At 44.1% G+C, this 24,024-nt stretch overlaps 1 protein-coding gene across 1 annotated transcript; it reads left to right on the forward strand.

Moving 5' to 3' along the window:
- Positions 1-1,384: 1,384 nt before the first annotated feature.
- Positions 1,385-4,377, forward strand: LOC100009136 (corticostatin-6). The gene is made up of 3 exons (NM_001082300.1): positions 1,385-1,448; positions 3,397-3,581; positions 4,148-4,377. The coding sequence occupies exons 2-3, from the start codon at positions 3,410-3,412 to the stop codon at positions 4,261-4,263; spliced, it is 288 nt and encodes a 95-aa protein (NP_001075769.1). The 5' UTR covers positions 1,385-1,448; positions 3,397-3,409; the 3' UTR covers positions 4,264-4,377.
- Positions 4,378-24,024: the final 19,647 nt, after the last annotated feature.

The raw sequence follows: 24,024 nt of genomic DNA on the forward strand, positions 1-24,024 counted from the left end.
GCTCTGCTAAGCCCCTCACAGATGACCCTGTAGAAAGGCACTTGGCTGAGATTGCTATTTGTCTTACTTGTAATCAATTAACTCCACTATTATAAGGAAACAAAGACAAGTCAGTTTGTGAGGCTGCTCAAGAAGTTGTACAAAAATGTGGTCTTGTTTCCCCATAAAGTCCCTCTCTCCTAGCAAGTACAGAAATATATATGGATTGCAGGACGTGCTGTGTGCAAAGAAGTTGATCTCATCATCACTTCTTTTGCTTACCACAGAAAACCACAACCATAGAGCCTTCCCCACATGCTCACACTACCATTTCTCCTTGTATCACCACACACACACACACTGGGTCCTTACAGCAACTACTAAACCCATAGAAACTCACACTGACACCTGCAACTCAATTCCCCCCCAAAAGCCCAAATTTGTTCACATGCTGGGCTGAGACTGTGCCCACTCCCTCTAATGTTGAAGACAATGAGTTTGCCACATGACACAAACTCCCTGCTCCCCTAGAAAACCTAGCTCGGAGATGTAGTATGGGCACCACTCTTAGTCACCACTATTACAAGTCTTGATATAGCTGATCTCTCCTTAGATTGGCAGAAGACACTTCACCTATCACTCAGTTTCTCCCACTCCATAGGGCAATGTACCCAGCATTTCAAAGAAGACCTCAGACTGGTCCTGAGACTATCCTTTGTGCCTGCAGATGGTGTGTGCATCCTCCTGATCACATTGACTGGCAGGCTAGCACACTTGGTAACATTGTCCAGATAGTGGCTTTAGGCATTATTCTTCTTCCCAAAATTTATGCTACTTAACTGAACAGGAAAATGAGGACAATGGTTAAATGTGGCTACACATGCAGTGATAGTGCACATAATCCAAGTGTTCTTCAATACCCCCACTCTACACAGTGGATTTGATTCACTTTCATGAGTAGACCCCAAGTCCTAGAGAGCTTGGTGGAGAACTGGATTGCAAGTGCTCTGAGTGTACATTGGCGTTTCATCTTAGTCTGCTTAACAAGGAATATACTATAAAGGGTAGGTCCAGGGTTTCAGGCAGACTATAATACTTTCCTGCTCCTAGAGATTCAGCCTGGGGGATGTCCTAGGTATCATGGAATCAGCCATGCTAGGAGTACTGGAGAAAGAATAGTAACTGTTGTTGCTTCCTGGCCCTGGGCAAAGCTGAACAAAGCAAGTGCAGAGTCCTAACAGATCCCTGTTTTACCCAGTGTCACACAAAACTGCCCAACTGCCCTTGCCCCAGAGTGGTCTGAATTGCCCAACAGGAAGTGATCCTGAGAAATTAGGACAACTCACCCCAGGAGATCCTTAAATAGGAGAAGTCCTGTGCTGCATGTGTGTGGTGGCTGTTGGTCCAGAAGGCCTGGGTCAGAGGACTGCTGCCTGCCTCTCTGCTCATCCCACACAGCCTTTGCATCTGTAAGTACTGAAATGCTCTTACTCTCACTCTGTGTTTGTGTCATTGCAGGCCAGCATCAGTCTGACCCCTAAAGGTGAGTCTGCCCTGGACGAACCCATGCTTGTGGATCCCTTTTGGGCCCTTCTGTCTGTGCCTCTGGTGAGTGCTGGGGACTGCTGGAGACAGCAATTACAGAAACGCAAAATGATTTGTCAAAACAACAGGTGCTGCCAGCATGTCCATTGGAGACAATAATACCTTTTAAGGTATTGCTTTATTTTTAGGAATGTCTACTCAGATACTTGGTCCATTAAGAATACTTTTTTTTTTAATTTAAGAGAGAGAGAGAGACCTCTTTTCACCTGTCAAATACCATTAAATGCTTGAATTAGGTCAGGCTGAAGAAAGTAGTTGGGAACTTGTTCTGTCTCTCACATGGGTGACAGGGACTTCAGACTCTTAAATCACAATGTGTGGTTTTCAGAGATTTGAGTAGCAGGAACCAATACTTACAGGAAGTGGATCTGAAACCCTAGAACTCTTATGTTGGATGTTGGCATCCCAACTGATATTTTAATCACTGTAAGAAATATCTGACATTTTTGGCCCACTTAAAACCAGGTCACATGTTTTTTGTTATTGAATTTTCTTTAGCTGCTTCTGTATTTCAGATGCTAGCCTTAATCAGATGTACGTTTTGAAAATATTTCCACCTGTTTCCTACTTTGCTTCTCACTTTGCTGATTGTTTCCTTTGCTCTGTTGATCGTCACAATCCCCTCATTAATTTAAATTCACTGCCAGAGCCATTGCTGCCATATCCAAGAAATCATTGCCCAAATCCAGATCAAGAGTTTATATCCTTTGGTTGCCTAGAAGATCTATGGTCTCAGGTCTTCAATATAGTTTAACTTAATTTTTAAAATATGATTGACATAAAGCCAGTGCCGTGGCTCAGTAAGCTAATCCTCCACCTTGCGGCGCCAGCTCACCGGGTTCTAGTCCCAGTCGGGGAACCAGATTCTGTCCTGGTTGCCCCTCTTCCAGGCCAGCCCTCTGCTGTGGCCCGGGAGTACAGTGGAGGATGGCCCAAGTGCTTGGGCCCTGCACCCCATGGGACACCAGGAGAAGCACCTGGCTCCTGCCTTCGGATCACCGCGGTGCGCCAGCCGCAGCGCGCCAGCCCTGGCGGCCATTGGAGGGTGAACCAACGGCAAAGGAAGACCTTTCTCTCTGTCTCTCTCTCTCACTGTCCACTCTACCTGTCAAAAAAATATGGTTGACGTAAGAATCAAGTTGTATAAATAGTGAAGGTTGGGCACTATAGATATACACAATTTAATTTGTCACGCCTGGTACAATAAAGCCACACAAAAAAATTCTAGCCTTAGATTACTTATTTGCCTAGAACTCTCTTAGCTTATTTCCCCTATATCCTGATAGTGTCATTGTCTTCTCCACACTCTCATAGCAGAAGCCTCCTTACCCCTTTAACCTGAAAATCCTCCTTTACAGCAATGGCCAAGCCCTAACACAGCAGTGACCACCTCTCTTCTCACTGGGGTTAGTGGGGTGCAAGTCTGGGCTGAGAGCTCAGACCCCCAGAGCAGCAGGGCCCATCTGCAGAAAGAGGACCATTTGTTCCCTCATCTTAATGAATGGAAGCACTGCTTCTTTTCCATCTTGAATTTGAAAAGGTAAATATTCAAACAACAGAAACAGGAATAGATGACAGGTTCCCCTTCTAATTATTAGTTTCATCTGAGAAAGGCAGTGAGCGACCACACCTGTGATATGGTGCAGCTGCCAAGAGAGCAGCATCATGGGACCTAGAGGACAGCAGCCCTCACCCTGCAGATCAGTGCACACCTTCCCTCATGCAGGCTTCCTCTCCAAGGCTCCCCTAACAGACCTGTGAACACAGGCTGACTCCTCACCCACACCCACACCCTGCTCTCCCCTCCTGCAGGTGCCTCCCAGCCATGAGGACCCTCGCTCTGCTTGCTGCCATTCTCCTGGTGACCCTGCAGGCCCAGGCTGAGCTCCACTCAGGGATGGCTGATGACGGTGTGGACCAGCAACAGCCCCGGGCACAGGATCTGGACGTGGCCGTCTACATTAAACAGGATGAAACCTCCCCTCTTGAAGTTTTGGGTGAGAGATGCAGCATAGCAGAGCTGTAGAGACTCCAGGGGAGGAGACTCCAGGAGTCTGGGCAAGCAAGTAGATGATGTTACGTAACCTCCCAGACCCCAGATTTTCTCCACTGTAAATAGAACACTGGAAGTCCAAATGAATCTGACACTTTCTGCAGAGACTATTGAATGTGAGAGATGTGTGTGTTATTCTGCAGGTTTAACACATGGACAGACAGATTCACAGTATTTTGTTTCTGTATCTAAATGTGTAGAATTCGTTGTAAAGAGAATTAAACCCTCTATAAGAGAAGGTTTAGAAACTAGAGAGAGGAGCAAGGCTGTGCTGAGATGCTTGTGTGATGAGAGCAAAGCACATAGAAGTGAAGACACTGAGAATGGGTCTCAGGCTCTGAGTGATCAGCACTTGCTGTGTGTAATTTTCTTATTGGAGGGACTGTCCATGCTAATTGCTACTCTGTAGCCAACCTAATGAACACACTAAACAGAAAGAAAGCTTCCGCAGGTTGCCCTTTGCTACCCTGTAGGACCCCATGCTCAATGCCTAATGCTCTATGTCCACAGGTGCAAAGGCAGGCGTGTTCTGTACTTGCAGAGGATTCCTTTGTGGGTCTGGGGAACGTGCCTCTGGGTCCTGCACAATCAATGGAGTCCGCCACACACTCTGCTGCCGGCGCTGAGCATCAAAAACAAAGAAAAAGAGTTCCTTATTTGCGTGGAGACCTCGAGGGAAGATGCTATACCCTTTGCCTCATCTTTTCCTTTCCCATCCTAAATAAAGAGCTTGTAGTCAACATTCTGTGCTGGTGCTCCTTTCATGCTCATGTATATCTTTGTCCTGGCTCATGGAAGTGCAAGTCCCAAAATGAAGCATTTTGAATAAAATTTGGCTGCAGATTCTAGGCTGAACTGTGTTGAACTCAGGCTCCAGGCTGAGAGTGATCAGAAAGCTCCAAGCTCGTTCTGATCTGTCTACTGATCTGTATTGCCTCTTCCCTCTGGCTTCATTCAGATAAGCAAGAGAACAGGTGAGAGTATATAGGAAGTCAAGCATCAGCCTGTGTTCATAAGGCTGTTAGAAGAAGGCTTAGAGGCAAAGGATACAGCTAGAGAAGAGGTTCATGATGGGGGAAGGTGAGGGCTGCCATTGTCCTTCAGGTCCATTTGTTGATTTTGAAGTTCTTCTCTTTTCCCAGAAATCATCACAGCACATTTCGTGTAGCTCTTCACTTTAAGCTGATAATGCACACAGAGTAGACAGGGAATTCCCCTCCCTCATCTGCCCACTACCCTTCAGGTGACAGGCACCTGTGCACACTGAACTCCAGGTGATCCTTAGCTCATTAGTTATCTCACGTCTTGTGAGGGTAACCTGCTGATCCTGGATAACTCCTGCTTTTGGGCAACTCTGTCTGCCTCAGAGTCTTGTAACTGTTCCCTCCCCCATTTACCTGCTGACTCTTGGACAATCCCATATGTCAGTGCAACATAACCACAAAGACCTGGTGAGGAGTCCGGGGAGAGCACCAGACTCCTTACATCTATTCTGGACCAAGCCATTCTTGCCTGTCATTCTACAGTAAGTGTCTGGAAAAGGAAAATGTCTGTTCCTTCCATGCCTCTCTTACTGTGGTAGACTGTCCCAGCAGCTCTGAGGGTGAATGAGGGGCTATGTTGTGCAGAGAAAGGCACAGTACTTCTGGTGGATCATTCACCATTCTTGACTAACATAATCTGATGGGCACAGACACTGGTGTGACCACCAGCACCAGAAACACATGCTGAGGCCTCCAGAGAAGGGACCAGGTCTCCCCCATGTCCACTCCATCTGACTCTGATGTAGATCACAGACCCAGACTGAGGGTGTGTCTGAGGAGGCCAGCTCGGGGGGGGGGGGGGGGACAAGGCACCCCGCTGAGACACTCCATGGCCAGGGATTCACAGCCTAAATCCCAGGGATTTCAGAGTGAGTCTGTGGGTCTGATGAAGATGTGGTCCCAGTTCCTCTCCTGTGTACACAGCAAAGTCATAGGTCTCTCAGTTCCTGTAACTGCAAAATACTTAAAGTTGTTTGTGCTTTTAAACTACTAGCTGTTGTGTACTTGATATGTCCACTGGAACAGACCAACTCCATCATGGAGCATATGCACTGAACACAGAGGCAACTGGCTCCCACAGCTCCAGGTCTCAGCTAAAACTTGACCTTGTTTGAGAACTGTCCAGATCTCCCTCTTTTTAAATTGCAACATCTTCACCATGGTGACCTAACCCTGTACTTTTCTTTCTTGTTTCTTTATAGAAAACCAAATTATCTCACAATCTGTACATAATAGACTTTTGTCTCCCTTCACTAGAAAAGTAAGATTCACCTTTGGTGGTCTTTGTACCCCAGGGCCTAGATAAGTGCCTGAGACAAGTAGGTGTTCACATGAAATAAAAATATATTATTGGACCAGGCATTGTGGCATAGCAGGCAAGGCCACTGCCTGAAATGCCAGAAGCCCATATGGGCACCACTTGGAGTCCCAGCTGCTCCACTTCCCATCCAACTCCCTGCTGATGGGCGAGGAACAGCAATGGAAGATGACACAAGTGTTTGTGCCCCTGCCACCCACATGCAAGACCAGAATGAAGCTCCTTGCTCCTGTTCCTGCCTTTGGTCTGGCTCAACCCTGGCTACTGTGGCCATCTGGGAAGTGAACCAGCAGACAGAAGATCTCTCTCTCTTTCTCTCGATCTCTCTCTCTCGATCTCTCTCTCTCTTTCACTTTCTTTCTCTCTCTCTGTAACTCTTTCAAATAAATGTTTAAAAATACATTATTTTTGCTGTCTTCACAGGATGAATCTGAAACTTAGAGTTCAATCAGTCCATTTATCCAGATATTGTGACAGGGAATCTTTCAAAATGATTTAAATCATTAAAGAATTGGGAATAGAAAATAGGGCAGAGAATGTTACAGCTTGTTGGTGTCAGGAACAGTTTCATGGAGATCTGAAACTTAAACACAACAAGTGTTGAAAATGTCAACTAATTAAAAGAAGAGAGAGGGGCTGACATTGTGGCATAGTGTGCTAAGCCTCTGCCTGCGGTGCCAGCATCCCAAATGGGCACCAGTTTGAGTCCCAGATGCTCCTCTTCTGATCCAGCTCTCTGCTAGGCCTGGGAAACCAGTAAAAGATGACCCAAGTGCTTGCATGGGAGACCTGGAAGAAACTCCTGGCTCCTGGCTTTGGATCAGCTCAGCTCTGGCCACTTGCAGCCATTTGGGGAGTAAACCAGTGGAAGACCTCTCTCTCTCTCTCTCTCTCTCTCTCTCTATCTATCTATCTTTCTCTCCTGCTCTCTTTCCCCCTCTCTGTCTGTAACTCTGTCTCTCAAGTAAATAAATAAATCTTTTTTTTTTTAAAAAAAAGGAGGTAGAGAAGAATTTTAGGCAGAGAGAATGGAATGAAAGAGAAATACAGTGTCAGGAAGTGATGTTGCAAGACACAAGGGTAAAATCAATTTAAGCAGATGTGGTCAGAATCATCTGTCAGATAAAGCGAAAAATGGGGCATGAGACATTTCTGTCTACTGTGTGTTGGTGAAGGAGCACAGAGACATCACATTTGCTTGCGGCTGCTACAATCCAGGCTGGGGAATGACAGGTGCAAACCAGAGAGCAGACATGGTTGAAAGATGTGACCAAAGCTTCAGTAATAAGGCACATGCTCAGCCTCACATAAGACTTAAATCTCATTAGTTGGATGCACACACACTGTGTATCTACTGAACACCCTATAAGACAAGTTTTAGCTTAGATCAGCTGCTCATGTGCTAAGAGAGGGAAATGAAGAACAAGCCACAAGGACACATCCAGTGAAGACTCAGTTGCTCAAGGACATAGCACCTCTGTCTCTGTGAGCAGTTAGGAGTCTCACTTCAGTTACTGCAAATTAGGGAACACAGATGGTGCAATCACCTTTACCAACCTGTCCACTAACCTCCTGGGGAACTTCCCATAGATCTGTTCAGGATTTAAACCCCTTTGTGGTTTGCTTCAAAAGAGTTCAGTTCAACTCCTCTTCCTGTTGCAATATCTTGTCTTCCATGGCAACAGTCCTGAAGAAGTCTTCCCTGGTCTTTGGTGTAATGTATGACAATAGCAGACCAGGCATTGTTGTTCAGAATCTGCTGACAACCAGACTAGAATGAAGGGGTTTTTAAAAACAGTTCTTTTTGTCTTTCTGGGCTTCTGGTTTTTTTTGTTTTTTTTTCCCTCTTTGCAATGAAAACCCAGGGCCAATAAAAAATTTTAAAATAAAAAAAAAACCTTTCAGATCTTGGAAAAATCCTCACATGGCTGCAGCTCAACTTATAAAACTCTCAGGACTTCGACATTCCTGGGGACAGTTGCCCTCTTTCTCTTTGCTCCAGCTCCCACCCCAGATTCTCACCCTAACCCTTTCCACCATCTGTAATTTACCCCCTTCTGAGTACCCAGTCCAGAGTTCCTGGTCCCAAACGTCACTCCTCTCCTTCCAGGCCTCTTTCCTGGATACTCAGCATCACAAGGAGGCTCTCACACGTGTCCCTGCCTTAGAAGACCCTGGGAAGTTCCCAGGCCAGGATCACCAGAAGCCCTCCCGTCTGCTCTAAATGTCCTTTTCTATGCAACCCTGCCCTGGCTTTACATCAAGTTCTCTGTGTGTCCTTCTATGGGTGGTTATTGCTCCCCTGTTCTCTGGACACCATTACACCTTTGCTAGTGTGCTTTGTGGTGCCTGACTTTTTTTGGGGCTTCATTGTACTTTTAATTTTCATTTTCCCTCGTTCTTTGGATTGCATAATACCCATCTCTGTATCCTCCAGCTGCTCATTCTTTCCTCTGCCACTTCCCATATACTACTGATTCCTTACAGCAATTTCTTTCATTCCATTGTATTTTCCAATCATTAATTTCATGTTAACCCTGATTTTGATGTGGTTATTCAATGTTATCAATTCAATGAGATATTGTCATCATGGTTTCTATTATTTCATTAAAGACGATTTCCTTCAGTTCTTTGAACAATGGAGTATATGAATGCCCCAGTATGTACAAGTAGTTAGTGATTAACCTGTTAGTGCAGATAAAAATCTCCCTTCCATGCCATGGAATGAAGTTATCTCTATTTAACAAGGACAAACTTATATGAAAGACTTTATTTGTTCAGCCAAACATTATCTATTATGTTTTTCCCATTGGGGAAAAAATGTGCATCAAGTCACTTTTTTTTTAATTTTACTGAATGAATATAAATTTCCAAAGTACAGCTTATGGATTACAATGGCTTCGCCCCCCATAACATCGCTCCCACCTGCAACCCTCCCCTTTCCCGCTCCCTCTCCCCTTCCATTCACATCAAGATTCATTTTCAATTCTCTTTATAAACAAAAGATCAGTTTAGCATACATTAAGTAAAGATTTCAACAGTTTGCTCCCACACAGAAACATAAAGTGAAAAATACTGTTTGAGTACTAGTTATAGCATTAAATCTCAATGTACAGCACACTAAGGACAAAGATCCTACATGAGGAGTAAGTGCACAGTGACTCCTGTTGTTGACTTAACAAATTGACACTCTTGTTTATGGCATCAGTAATCACCCTAGGCTCTTGTCAAGAGCTGCCAAGGCTATGGAAGCCCCCTGAGTTCACCGACTCTGATAATTTTTAGACAAGGCCATGGTCAAAGTGGAAGTTCTCTCCTCCCTTCAGAGAAAGGTACCTCCTTCTTTGATGAGCTGTTCTTTCCACTGGGATCTCTCTCGCAGAGATCTTTCATTTAGGTTTTTTTTTTTTCCCCAGAGTGTCTTGGCTTTCCATGCCTGGAATACTCTCCTGGGCTTTTCAGCCAGATCTGCATGCCTTAAGGGCTGATTCTGAGGCCAGAGTGCTGTTCAGGACATCTGCCATTCTATGGGTCTGCTGTGTATCTCACTTCCCATGTTGGATCCTTCTCTCCCTTTTTGATTCTATCAGCTAGTATTTGCAGACACTATTCTTGTTTATGTGATCCCTTTGGTTCTTAGTCCTATCATTATGATCAATTGTGAACAGAAATTGATCACTGGGACTAGTGAGATGGCATTGGTACATGCCACCTTGATGGGATTGAATTGGAATCCCCTGGTATGTTTCTAACTCTACCGTTTGAAGTAAGTCAGCTTGAACATGTCCCGAATTGCACATCTCTTCCCTCTCTTATTCCCACTCTTATATTTAACAGTGATCACTTTTCAGTTTTGTTTCAGCACTTAAGAAAAATTGTGTATTGATTACAGTATTCAACCAAAAGTATTAAGTAGAACAAAAAAAAAAAAAACTACTAAGAGGGATAACATATTAAGTTGCTAGTCAACAGTCAGGGTGAGGGCTGATCAAGTCACCATTTCTCCTAGTGTTCATTTCACTTTAACAGGTTTCCTTTTTGGTGCTCAGTTAGTTGTGGTATTTGTCCCTTTGGGATTGGCTTATTTCACTCAGCATAATGTTTTCCAAATTACTTTTTTAAAGATTTTTATTTATTTTTTTGACAAGTATAATTAGAGAGAGAGAGACAGAGAGAAAGGTCTTCTTTCTGTTGATTCACTCCTAAATGGCCACAATGGCCAGAGCTACACAGATCCAAAGCCTGGAGCCAGGTGACTCCTCCTGGTCTCCCATGCAGGTGCAGGGACCCAAGCACTTGGGTTATCCTCCGCTGCCTTCCCAGGCCACAGCAGAGAGCTGGACTGGAAGGGGAGCAACCAGGACTAGAACCCAGCGCCCATATGGGATGCTGGGTCTGCAGGCGGAGGATTAACCTAGAGTGCCACAGCGCTTGCCCTCTTAAGTCACTTCTTATACAACTGGCCTGAAATCTGAAGCCTCATTAAGGTCAAAAGCCCATTAGTCTTGCAAACCAACTGATCAGGAAAGAAATGTTACCAGGAGTGAAAAATACAAATGCAGAAGAAAAAGAGGCGAAGTGAATTGGGCTTAAATTGCCCTTCACTTCTCTGACAGACGACAGGTAAGATGCCAATCTGAGTGTTCCTGGCCAGGGAACTGTGAGAGTAAACACATATGTTTGGAGCCCAACACATTTCATGATAACTGTATTGTGGTTAAATGCATTTTCATTGAAACTCTTTCAGTCCTAGCCTGGTGTACTCTGCCTCTGAAGTCTGTGGCCCAGCTCAGGAATGTCAGCTGGCTGCATGATGGCCCAGGAGCATACCCTATGAGTGGTGTCAATGAGGGCTTATGTAGAGGGAACACCTGCTTTTCTTTGGGGATAGTGAGCCTGGCCACCTGCAGTCCATGTGTCTGGAAGCCATAGGTGGCTTCATGGATCATGTTTAGACCATAGGCTCCAGGAGGCATAATGAACAGTGGGGAGGGGCTCCACACAGATCTTCAAACATGCTAGGAATAGGGGCATGGCCTGGGAGATGGCCTCTGGGGCCAACAGTAGCTGGATCGTGGTGGAGGTCCAATAATGTATCCAAAGTGTGAACACAAATGAGCCTTAGCAACAGGAACCAACAGGGTGCAAGTTGTCTCCCAAAGGCAGGGGTTCCCATTCAATATACAGTGGGTCTGCCACAAAGTGGCTGGAGGCCTAATGGTCAGGATTGAAGGGAATCCTGTGTTCTGCTGAACACCAGATGCTACTCAGAAATGTTACAATGATGTCCTGGTCTTGACCTTTGTGTAGGATGTGGCCAAGCCTCAGTGTTGAAGGAAAACCATTACAGCAGTTAATGTGGCTTTGAGTTCACAGTGGTATTGACTTACTCCTGCAAGAGGCCACTAAGCAAACTGATCAGGGTAGTGCCACAGGTGCAGGAGACCAGATCAAAGCCCACCACTTTCAGGCAGCACAACTTATGAACGATAGCAGCTATTGAGACAGCTAAGCAGCAGTCTGATACATGTGTACTCATTCCTTGCAAATGTTAAAACATATGGACTGGAATTCCTCGATTATTAAATTCAATACAACACATTGGACAGTTCTACTCCAGACTATCCCTGATTTACCATGCTTTTACTTAGAATTTTTCAACTTTGGGATGACACAAAGGACTAGTGTTATGGCACAGTGAGTTAAGCCACAGCCTAGGAAGTCATATCCCATGAGAATACTGGGTCAAGTCCTAGCTGCTTGGCTTCAGATCCAGCTCTCTTCTAGTGTGCCTGGGAAAGCAGTGAAAGATGACCTGAGTACTTGAGCCCCTGCCACTGACATCAGAGACCAGATGGTGTCTTGGCTCCTTGTCTCATCCTGTCACAGCCCTGGCACTTGTGACCATTTGGGAATAAATCAATGGATGGAAGATCCCTCTCTCTCTCTCTCTCTCTCTCTCTCTCACTCACTCACTCTATGTGTAACTGTGGCTTTCAAATAATAAATAAGTCTTTTCAAAAACATGTTTAAATATACCCATGCAACAATTCAGCTTTTCACTTTTAGTGCACCATTCAGTAAGTTACTAAGGCTCCCTTCCTGCACTGTGGACCACCAGAACACATTATTGTCACTCACTTGCAGTGTGGTTCCCATTAGCTAATATCAGCTCAGCTTACTCCCTTCCCAGACCCTGCTCTTGAGTATTTTAAGTTCATATAAAATATATGTATTTCAAACCCACATATGAGAGAAAACATGCAGTGTTTGTCTTGCTGGGTTGAGCTTACTTCACTTAATGATCACTAGTCTACCCATTAACTTGTAATTGTCATTCTTTTTTATGTCTGCCTAATATGGTTATTTTTTCTTACAAGATTCACCAAGAAATTATTCTTTTCCCCTCCATGCCAATTCTTCCAAGAATTGTTCCTTAAGTTCCACTTATCTATTACATTCTCCTATGTCCAAACAAGTCGTGAAAAGGGATTTATTTGTCAATTTGTGTCTGAATGTTGCTTTTATTCTTAAAGTCATTATTTTGCTCCCTCTTATCTTACTATAGGTCATGCTCACTGACAAACACAGTGACCCCCAGGGCCAGTCTGACACCTGTTGGTTGGGATGTGAGTCTGCTTCCTGCATGGCCTCTCCTTCCCTCTCCTGCATACCCACTGATTCTTGGTCACTCTCCCCTGTGTCAGTGCAACATAGCCACAAAGTCCTGGTGAGGAGTGCAGCAAGAGCTTCAGACTCCTTAAATGCATTCTGGGTCAAGTAGTCCCAGTCTGTGATGCCACTACACTTGTCTGGAAAAAGAATGTGTCAGTTATTTCCATGGCTACTCTTACTGAGTTGGTCACTGGTAGATTGGCACACCTCCTCTGAGAGTAAAGGAGAGGCTACAGTGTGCAGAGAAAAGGACAGTGTTTCTACTAGGGGTGTTCACCACCTTGACTAAAACAGTCTGATCTGCACAGACACTGGTGGGACCACCAGAATCAACAACCAATGCCAAGGTTCCCAGGGAAAGGAACAGGTCTCCTCCATGTCCACTCCTTTCTGACCTTGAGCTGAGTCATAGTCCCAGACTGAGGGTACAGGTGTCTGAGGGGGCAAGCATAGGGGTCCAGGCACGACTCTGAGACCCTCCAAGGCTGAGAATTCACAGCCCAGATCCCTGGGAGTTCAGGGAGCTGTGAGTCTGACAAAGATACTGTCCTGGTTCCTCTCCCGTGTATACAACAAGGTCATAGCTGGGGACTCAGGATATGAAACTCAGTGAGCTATATAGTTCCTGTAACTGCAAAGGACTTGACTTTTGGTGATTTTACAGCTCTCTGTCATATTCCTGAAATGTCCACCAATATAGTCCAACTCCATCTGCAAGTGTCTGCACTAAACCTAGAGCCCCACTGCTCCCACAGCGCCAGGTCTCAACTGAAATTTTCCCTTGTTAGACAACTGTCCAGATGTCTATATTTTAAGTTACAACTGCTTCCTCCATGGTGTTCGCTATTCCCCATTCTTGCTTTCTTTCTCACTATAGAAAATCAAATTATATCCCACTCAGTACATATTATTTGTATACTTGCTGTGACATTTCTTTCCCTTCTATAGAATGTAAGGTTCAGATTTTGTTGATCATTGTATCCAGGGCCTAGACAGCTGCCCAAGGCAAGCAGGTTCTCATAGAACAGGAAAACACATCATTATTGTTCCACCTCATAGACTAAATATGAATTGTGGAGTTCAGAAACTCTGTTTATCCAGAGAATATGACAGTGTAGCAATAAAAACAATTGATTTAAATGAATGCAAACTGATATATACAAGATAATTTTTAAAATCTAACTTCAAGAAGCATTAGGAATTAGAAAGTAGGTGGGGAACATTATGTCTTGGAGTAGCAAGAACAGTTCATGGAGATCTGAAGCTAAAACACTAGATACTGAAAACTTCAATAGATTAAAATAAGATTCGGGGCAGAATTTTAGGCAGACAGTGGAATACAGGAAAGAGAAATCCAGTGTCAGGTGCTAATTACAGGAAGTGATGTGGAAAGACACAGAGTAAAACCAATTTAAGCAGATATAGTCAGATTCATTTACCAGATAAACAGAAAGGGACAAATGGGAATGAGACACCTCTGTCTACTGTGTATGGAAAAGGACACAGGGTGCATCACATTAGCCTGTGGCTGCTACAGCCCAGACTGGCAATGACTTGTGCAAACCCCATGATGGACATGGTGGGAAGATGCGAGAGAGTCTCTACCAACCTGGGCACCTTCTCAGCCTCACATATGGCATAAATCTTATCAGTGGGAGCCACACAGACACGATGCATCAGGTGAACACCTAACAAGACACGTTATGCTTTAAATCAGCTGCTCATGTGCTAAGACAGGGAGATGAAGAATAAGCCATAAAGAGCTATCCCTTGAAGATGTAATTGCCCGAGGACATAACACACCTGTTTCTGGGGGCAGTTAGAATCCCACTGCAGTTAGTGCAAAGTAAGGAACGCAGATGGTGTAATCACCTTTGTCAACCTCCCCACTAACCCCCCTGGAGAACTTCCCACCAACTGATCCAGAGCTTAGAAACTCTCCTGCTGTTTGCTTAAAATTCAGTTCAACTCCTCTTCCTGTTGCAAATCTTGACCCCATGGCAACAGTCCTGAAGAAGTCTTCCCTACTCTTTCCAAAAAGAGTCTGGTGCAATGCTTTCACAATAGTAGCCCCTGGCTTTTTTGATGTTCAAACTCTGCTGACTACCAGAACCAGAAAGGAGGGGATTTTTAAAAACAGTCATTTTTCTCTTTCTAGGCTTCCAGGTTTTTTCCCCGCACTGCCATCAATATCCCATGACTCATTTTAAAAACTTACAGATCATGGAAAAGGAACTGACCTTCACATGGCTCCCCTCACCCCACAATGCTCCTCGGTTTTCTTGGGGACAGTGTTGTCCCTTCCCTTTGCCCCAGCTCCTACACCATAGCCACACCCTGCACCCTCCATACCTGCAATTTCCCCTGTCTGAATACCCAGTCCAGAGCTCCAGGTGTCTAATCTCATTCCTGTCCTTCCAGGCCTCCCCCTGAGCTCTCCCTCCTCCTGGTTACTCAGCATCACAGGGAGGCTCTCACACTTGTCCTGCCTTGGAAGCCTCTGGGCAGCCCCACGGCCAGGCTCCCCCAGAAGCCACCTGATCTGCTCTAAATGTCCTTTTCGGGCCCACCCTGGCCTGGCTTTACATCAAGTTCTCTGTGTGTCCATCTGTGAGTGCTCTGTGGTCCCCGGTCCTCTGGACTCTATTACACACAGCCAGTGTGCTTTGTGGTACCCCCCCCCCATTTTCTCTGGGCTTTATTCTTTTTCTTCCCTTATTCTTTGTTTACATAAATCCATACCTGTATCCTCAGGTTTCTCATTCTTTCCCCTACCAGTTCTCCCATTCTACTGATGTCCTACAGTAAATTCTTTCATTCACCCGTATTTTTCAGTTCAATATCTTCACATTTTTCCATAATTTCTGTTTATTTGATGTTCTGCACTTAAGGAGATAGTGTCATCAGAGATCCCTTAGGTCTTCAGCAGTGATTTCCTTTCATTCTTTTAACATGACCTTGCATGCATGTCATGAGTAGTTTGAATATGCAATCTATTAAATCTAACATACGTTTGTCCTTGTGGGAAGTTAATGCTGCCCTATTTCTTCTTTTATATTAGTTTTAAATTCCGATTTTTAAATATACTTTTAAATTTTACTAGAAAGTGAGCACGGGGGCAGGCGCCGAAGCATAATAAGTTAATCCTCCACCTGCAGCGCCAGCATCCTATATGGGTGCCGGTTCTAGTCGTGGTTGCAGCTCTTCCAGTCCAGCTCTCTGCTGTGGCCTGGGAAATCAGTGGAGGATGGCCCAGGTGCTTCGGCCCCTATAGCCACAAGGGAGACCAGGAAGAGGCACCTGGCTCATGGCTTCAGATCAGTGTAGCTCCAACCATTGTTGCCATTTGGGGAGCGAACAAACAAAGGAAGACTTTCTCTATTTTACATCAAAATTCAGTTCTCACTGTCTGTAACTCTACCTGTGAAATAAATATATAAAATATTTAATAAAAAAAGAAAGTGAGCATTAAAGATATCATACCAACTGTGAAACTGGTCCTCCCCACTTCCCATGTTGTGACGCTCTTTGCTTCTTCACTTGTGACCGGCTGGGTTGACTCCTGGAGCTGATTTGATTCCCACACTGTCAAGCCTCTGCTGCTGTGTCTAAGGGCACAGCTGTGAGTGCACTCACAGTCACTGGGATGACAGTGCTCATGGCAGGGCTCACTTTGTTTTCTCCTAACAGTTTGATGCCTTCAAGTGTTGGAGTAGCTTTTAGAAAAAGTATGAGATAAGCATCATTACATTGTACACTTTATATACACAGGAAGATATTAAATTGTCACTCATAGTTCAACAAATCAAGAAAAGTAAGCAATCTCATAGCCTTAGACCAATCGTTTTCCTAGTGCCCACTGAGCTCATCTCCATTATAGATGATAAAGTCATTGTCCACCCCAGACTCATCCCAACAGGGACCCTCTCACCCTCCATCAGAAAGGTAACGCCCTCAGCCCTGCACAGAATTAGCTTTCGTCTCCACAGAGGCCTACGTCTACCCTAGGACCTAACCTCCAGAGAGTGGCAGGGCCCTCTGCCAAAATAAAAAAGCTGTTCCTGAGCTTACTCAGTGAGCACACTTTCACTTATTTTTTGAACATGAGAAAGTATGTGTTCCAGCTGTAAGGAAAATACAGACGTATCCACTTCACGATTATCAACTGGAAGTAAGCACAGACCCTTCATTCACACAAACACTCATGTTATAAAGGAAGTAGTGAAAACAGAAGAACAGTAGTGACCTTGTATGAAACACCAGTACTCACCCTCCCTACCCACGCACACCTGCTCAGCTGCAGCCTCTGTCCCTGAGCCTACCCTAACAGACCCACAAATGCAGGATGACCCCTGCTGCTCACACACTCTAGCTCCTGTTCCCGCAGCCTCCAGGGGACTCCCAGCCATTCTCCTGTTCTCCTTGCCCTCCTCACTGCCATTCTCCTGGCTAACATGGCCTCTGACCAGGGTAGCAGGGCAGAGAGTGAACAGCTTCTTTGCAGGTCTGTAATCTCTGCTCTCAGATTCTCAGGTGAGAGGTTTCACCAGGCCAGAGCTACAGTTTCTAGGGAGGAAGGACTGAGACAGGATCAGACATTGGGTCAGGGACTGTCTGCCTCTCTTTGGTGACTTGAATTACCTCTCAAGGCCTTGCTTTCTCTTCTGTAAATTGAATAATGAGAACCAAGGAGAGCTAAGGGAGAAAGGCTGATCACTAGGGATTCTCTAAATCACTGTTTTGATTACAGATAGCTACCGACAAATTTCTTCCATAATAAAACATGTAATTAGTTACAGGGAGCTTGTTTAACCTTGTCTGGTAGGAGAGCCCTTAGAAACGGGCATGGGACTTAGGTTGAGTTTAGATGTGTGTGAGTGTGTGTGTGAATGTGTGTGTGAGCTGGGGCAGGAGCACCTGCTAAAGGGCATGGTGAGAGCAAGTCTGCCAGCCTGCATGTGTCCAATGCTTACCCTCCTGTGTGGGGCTGTGAGTGCTCTGACTGCAGGGTAGCCCATGACAAATATGCCCAGTGCTGAGGATGACCTTTCCAGGATACTCCTCCTCACTCTCCACTGACCCTAGAACTCAATACCAGATGCTTTCTCTGTCCCTGATGGTCACTGATGGTCTCACCTGTCATTGCAGTATAGGATATTGTCCTTTAGGAGAACAGGACTTTCAGCCTGTAAAGCTGCTGATGTCCCCTTCAGGTTCTGCTGGTACTGCTCATCTTCACTCTCAGGGATTAACAAGACCTCATTTTGCCATGATTTGTACAAGGGAACTCACGTTATTCCTGTACCATGTCTTCAATTCCATTCCTCATCCCAAATAAAGTCCTTCAAGCAAGCTTCCTGCTCTTCCTCACTGCTTCATTTGTGTCTGAGTTGAAATTCTCACAGATCCAAATTCCAGAATCTAAAATCTGACTTTTTTAACAAAATGCCATAAAGACACCCACCTCATGGGATGGGAGACACATCATGGCTGGAATCCACAGCGCAGACCTCACAGTGGTCAAGGCAACCCAGTGGTTCTGACAAAACAACTGTCCCTGCCCATACCTGAATGGTATGTGTGAAAGTCATGGAGCTGTCTGGGTTCCTGTGACTTCAAAGGACTCCCTGTTTGAGTGGTGTTTTCTTTCTACTCTGTAGTGTTCCTGAGATGACCATTGAAGCATACTGACTCCGTTTCACAACATATGCATTGAACTCTGAGTCCGGCAGGTCCAGCTCCAAGACCTCTGAGACAATTTACTTTTACCATAAGGTATGCCCTGATCTCCCTACTTTAAATTGCACCATGCTCCTTGTGGTGGTCACCTCTCCTCTCTTCTTCAGCTTTCTGTATAGAATTTAAAGCCATCTCCATTAGAGCATTGGAACTCCTTGCTTTATGTGAATACTGTCCCCCTGCTAGATTATATGCCCACGTTTTATTCAACTTTATATGTATGTACTGTTTATGTCACTAACATAATAGATGATCAAGAACTTAAGTTTCAGCCAATGAATTCATTTTTTCAACTCCACATAGTGATATAAGAATACATTTTTGTTACAAAAGTGTTGAATTTTCTAATGAGACATAACAATATTACTTATAAATTTTAAAAAATAATGAAATCCTTATAATTTCAACAAAACCTATAGGATGGAGATCATTGTTATGTGAAATCAGGCAGATCCAGAAAGATATGCGTGGTTTCTGTTGTAATGGTAAGTGTATATATACATGTATATGATATGAATATAAAGTAGTGATTTGTGGAGGCCGAGAATGGTAGCAGTTGGATTGAGATTGGTAATGGATACTAAAATATAGCTGGGTGAAGGTAATTGCTCCTGGTGTTCTACAAGAAAAGGTGGGTAGATATAGTCAAAACATGGATGGGGTAGTAGCTTCTCATGATTGGTGTACACTGTATTTAATTGTGGAAATATTGTGCTATACATAATAAAATATAAAACTTCTCATGTTAATCCAAAATTTAAGAAAAATGGAAAAGAAAACATGGATAGATTAATAGAAGGGATAGAGCAGACTCTTGGGCAAAAGAATTCTCTAAGGGCAGAAGTAAGACGGAGTCAGTATTAACACCATCAGATGTGAGGGAGCCATGTTGCAAGAGATAAAGGGTCACAGAGAGGTAAGTGTAGGTCAGTACACAGGTGTCTATCAGATAAAGGGAAGGGGGCATATGAGAGCAGGAACGTTTTGTCTACTCTCCATGCAGGAAGGAATCATCACATTGCTTGTCGCTGCTACAATTACAGATACAATTACAATACAAATTACAATACAAATTACAATTACAGATACAAACCTCAAGCACAGAGATGGTGAGAAGATGTGTGAGGAGAGGCTCCTACAACCAGGGAACCTACTCAGCCTCACGCGTGATGCAAACCTCTTCACTGGGATGTGCATGCACTGTATATCTACTGTTAAGAATCTAGTTTCAGTGAATGCAAATCAGAAAACAGGTTGCCTAATCACATTGACCAACCCCCCACTAACGTCCTCCATCCTTTTCCATAAGCTCAACCACTGTCCTCGCAGCCTTCTCACCTCACTCTGCCTCCTCCCTGCTAAGCAGCAGCAGCAGGTGGTTCTCACCCTGGCTGACCATCACAATCTCCTGTGCAGTCTGAGGCCAGGCCACACCAGAACATCTGTAATCTGTTCTCAACATCCTCCCCTCAAACAGTGCAGTGTCTTGTTGTCACGGTCCATGAGTTTGGCATTTCAGATGTTTACCTTACCTAGTAGTTTGGATCTTGAATTCAAATTTCAGAAACTGTCCCACTGAGGCAGCACATTTGCCTCCCACATCTATGAAAGTTAAGGCTTCACAAAGAACTTGACCCAAGAATTCAAAGGATGAGTCAAAGTATTGTCCACATCGTCTTGTCTCTGCTATTTCTTGGGTTTTCTTAGAACTCTTCTCATGAGATAGTGAAGTTAATCAATGGTATCCCTATATAGTAGGAATAGTAGCCACATGACCTGGAGAAAATATTTATTTCTTTCCCCAAGGTTCCAATAAACTCTCAGTTACATGCCACCTTTGAATGTGTCCTGAAGCAGAGGAATGGACCATTTAGTGCCCCTGCATTCCCATTAGAGAAATTTGGAGTAACAATGAGTAGAAGGCTCTTCACCTGTCATGCAACTCCTCCAGTATCATAAGTACATTAACTGTGCAATGACCTTTTATGTACTTTGGAAATAAAGTGAGAAGATCAGTCTCATATTATGAATATTATGGATAAGCTGAACTTTACATATAAAAGATGTCATATTTTGACTCCTCCCCAAGGCTGTGGAAATGCCATGGTTGCCTACTGGTGTGTAATTAACCACCACAAAACACACTGGCTTAAAACAACACACATTTTACCTTTCTCCAACAGCACCAGTATAAGTGTTTCTGCTCCCCAGTGTATCTCACAGATTTTCATCATGTAGGGAAAAGTTTACAAAAGGGCCTTCAGTGAGACCATAGTCTCCTGAACATTAGGACCTGTTACAGCAGTATCGGCCAAAGCACTTTCAGTGAAGGCATACCTTCCTGTTCCGGGGTGCAGCAGCAGAATTAAGAGTGTTACTTATTAATCTGGGAACTAGAATGAACAAATCAGTTTCAGGCAACTTTAGCTGGATAAATCATGAGGTACCAAAATTATATTTGAAACACTGATCTTAGAGGATAACCTAACATTTACCTTGAAATCACAAGAAGTTTCGCTCACCTGCCTGTTACTCCTTTGCTATGATTATGAAGATGTAGATCCCTGATTACTGTATTGCTAATAAAATAATAGAGTTTAATAAAAGGAGCTGACTGAGAGCTATTGGGCCACAATCTTCTGAGGAAGGCTTCTGTGTTCCAGCTCATCATTTTTGGAATCCAAGAAGTGCCCCCCAAACAGAGAACATTAGAATAAGGGACAGCTCACCTCACCCAGCAAGGGATACAGACTGGTTGCTCATCTCTTCAGGATCCTGGTGGGTCATTAATATGGAGAATTCCCTGTCCTTTGTGCAAAGAAAACATAGGGCAGTATTGTATTATTTACTTAAACAAGTGGAACACTCCATCCCTGATAAGTGTGCATAAAGATTTCTGACATTCAGGACACTTCTATTCCTTTTATGCTATCAAACAAGATCCCACGTAAAGTCATATGTTCTTTATAGATAAATTACAAAAGGTATTGGATGCCAGTGTGATCATGAGGAATCCACTCAAGTTTTGTTAAAACAAATGGCTTATGAAAATGCAAATCAAGAATGTAAGAATGTTTTGAAAGCATTTGCCTCCAAACCTGGAACAACTTTGGCAGGAAAAATTAAATTATGTTAAAGGTAGGCACAACTCATAAAACTAATTTTTTGGCCACAGCCCTTAGGGGCCCTGAGGAAAAATGTTTTGGTTGTGGTAAAGCTGGACATTTTAAGTGAGATTGCCGATCCACACCTAAGGCTAAAGCTCACACCTCAGAAAAGTGTCCTAAATGTCAAAAAGGTTATCTTTGGGCTAATCAGTGTCATTCCAATACATCAGGCACCTCCAAAACAGGCCAACCCCAGCCACAGCTCAACAGAAGTTGTGTCTGCTCAAAAACAAAGCCCTCCTGTGGTTCAACCCCGCCAACAATCTTCCAACAATCCTTTAATGCTACAGCCTGCAGTGCCAGAGCAGACTTATATTTACAAGAGCCTATTTCCCTACAAATATCTGAGACTATCTGCAAAGTCCCTACTCAACCAACAGGTCTGTTGCCTTTGAGTTCTGTAGGATTAGTTCTCCCCCAATCTCATGCCTACAAAAAAGGAATTTGTGTGATTTCTGGAGTTGTTGATGCTGATTATACCAGAATTATTTATGTACGAGTCTGATCCAATTTACCTCAAGAACTCCCACTCCCAGTACAAACTTCTGTTCCTCACTTTCTTGTTCTCCCATATCTCTCAATCTCTAACTAAGATAAGGACTTTAGATCTACCCTGATTGCCACCATTACCTCTATTTCTGATGATTGGCCTAAAATGACTTCACAAATTAACAGTAAAGAGTTATCAGGATTACTGGATACTGGAGAGGACATCTCCATAATTCCCCTAATACAATGGCCTGCCTCTTGGCCCTTGGTCCCTGCTGACCCCTTGTGGGGAACTGGTGGTAATTCTCAGGCTCTACAAAGTAATACTTCACAGGTTTTTTATGATCTGGAGCCCAACATCTTGCTGCCCATATTTGTCTTTATGTTCTTCCTAATCCCTTTCCCATTTGGAGTAGGGACTTATTACAACAAGTCCAAGCTACCATCCACAGGAATTTATAATAGGGCCCTCCACCAAACCAACCCCCACACAGCCTTACATCTAACTTGGCTGCCTGGAGAGCCAGTATGGAGTGAACAATGGTGCCTTTCTAAAGAAATGTTACTTGTGGTGGAGACCTTGCTTCAAGAGCAAGACCGTGAAACCCCAGCACAGAAGCACTTTCCTTCTATGTGTGAAGGACCAAAGTCATTAGTTTATTACAAAGAACCTCCTGATCCTAACTGAAAAGGCCCTGAACCTCTCACAACCTGGGGGACAGGGTATGCTTCTGTTTTATCTCCTACAGGTGCTTCATGGATTCCTGCCAGGTGTGCACACCCTCTCATCAGCTTTTCCTTAATGATGGCTTGGAAAGGTCTTCAGGATCCAATTCCCTAACTTCAGTCAAAGTCAGCCCTGCAGCTTCACACTCTCGCACTATTGCTCTCTGTGATACCAGAGGAACCTCAGGAATCTCCACTCCCTCGGTGAAGACAGAGATGTTCCAGCAGACGGACAGTCACCTGGGGAGATAGCAAGTCCTCACCCTGTGTGATAGCTAACGGCTGCTCCAGGAAGATCAAGAAGAAACTCCAGAGACATTGCTGATTGCCATTTTTGCTCAATTGACTCATAATTCTTTACTGTTACTGTGTTGCTTACTAGTTTTTCTCCCTACACCCATCATGGATAAGTGTCCGTTGATTGCTTGTTAACTACGAATGTCTGCTTTCTCTTATCTGAGGGTGACCACCTGATGCTGCACTGGATTTGGGCTTGTCCTGATCTGTGCCCCTAATAGTTTTGTAGTATAAAGATGGTCAGCTTGTTGATTTGGGGGATAACTGGTGCAATCTTACCGATCTTTCATAGTCCTTTGGAAATCAAGGTCTCACAGTCAGCACCATGCAAGCTGGTCCTGATGATGGAGGACACTATATTGCAAAATTTTCCTTGGGAGACCACTTCATACCCCTCTATTTTTATAATCTGTAAACATCATGGTCCAGATCCGTTTAAACCATCTCTGTTGTTAATCACCCGAGGCAAGCTATGGTTACATTTAGCCCATTCTGTACTTAATCAGACTCCCTTTTACATGAGAGGGAATTTCCACCTCTTAGATTCTTGCCAATAACTTTGTAAGTTTGGGCTCTTCAAAAACCTCTGGATACCCCCTCATTCAATTAATGGATAAGCTGGGTAAAGTAAAGGGCCCAGTCTCTTTATTGTCACTTTCCTTTTTCTCTGCATAAAAATAATTCATTTGCCTAATTTAATAGCTCTGTTCAACTCCTATTAGAATGGTCTTTTCTTTGGAAATTATTCAAGCTTTGCCTCCTTCATTCTCAGGACTGTGCTGTGTGGGCCAAGTTGTGCCAAAAATTTCCTCCTTTACCAAAACTGCTGAAGCAGGCAAAAGGTACATATTTTTTGTCCCCCAACTGTGTTGATTCTCTTGATTTAATGAGTATGTCTACTGCAGTGGTTATGGCTGCCTTCAATCCTGCCTG

This window comes from Oryctolagus cuniculus, chromosome 8 (assembly GCF_964237555.1).
Source record: "Oryctolagus cuniculus chromosome 8, mOryCun1.1, whole genome shotgun sequence".
Classification (NCBI taxonomy): domain Eukaryota; kingdom Metazoa; phylum Chordata; class Mammalia; order Lagomorpha; family Leporidae; genus Oryctolagus; species Oryctolagus cuniculus.

What these genes read in the sequence shown, in the direction of transcription:
- LOC100009136 (NM_001082300.1), top strand. Translation starts at nt 3,410, where the DNA reads ATGAGGACCCTCGCTCTGCTTGCTGCCATTCTCCTGGTGACCCTGCAG. An exon ending in CTCCCCTCTTGAAGTTTTGG is followed by an intron (nt 3,582 to 4,147) that starts GTGAGAGATGCA and finishes CTATGTCCACAG; the next exon opens with GTGCAAAGGCAGGCGTGTTC.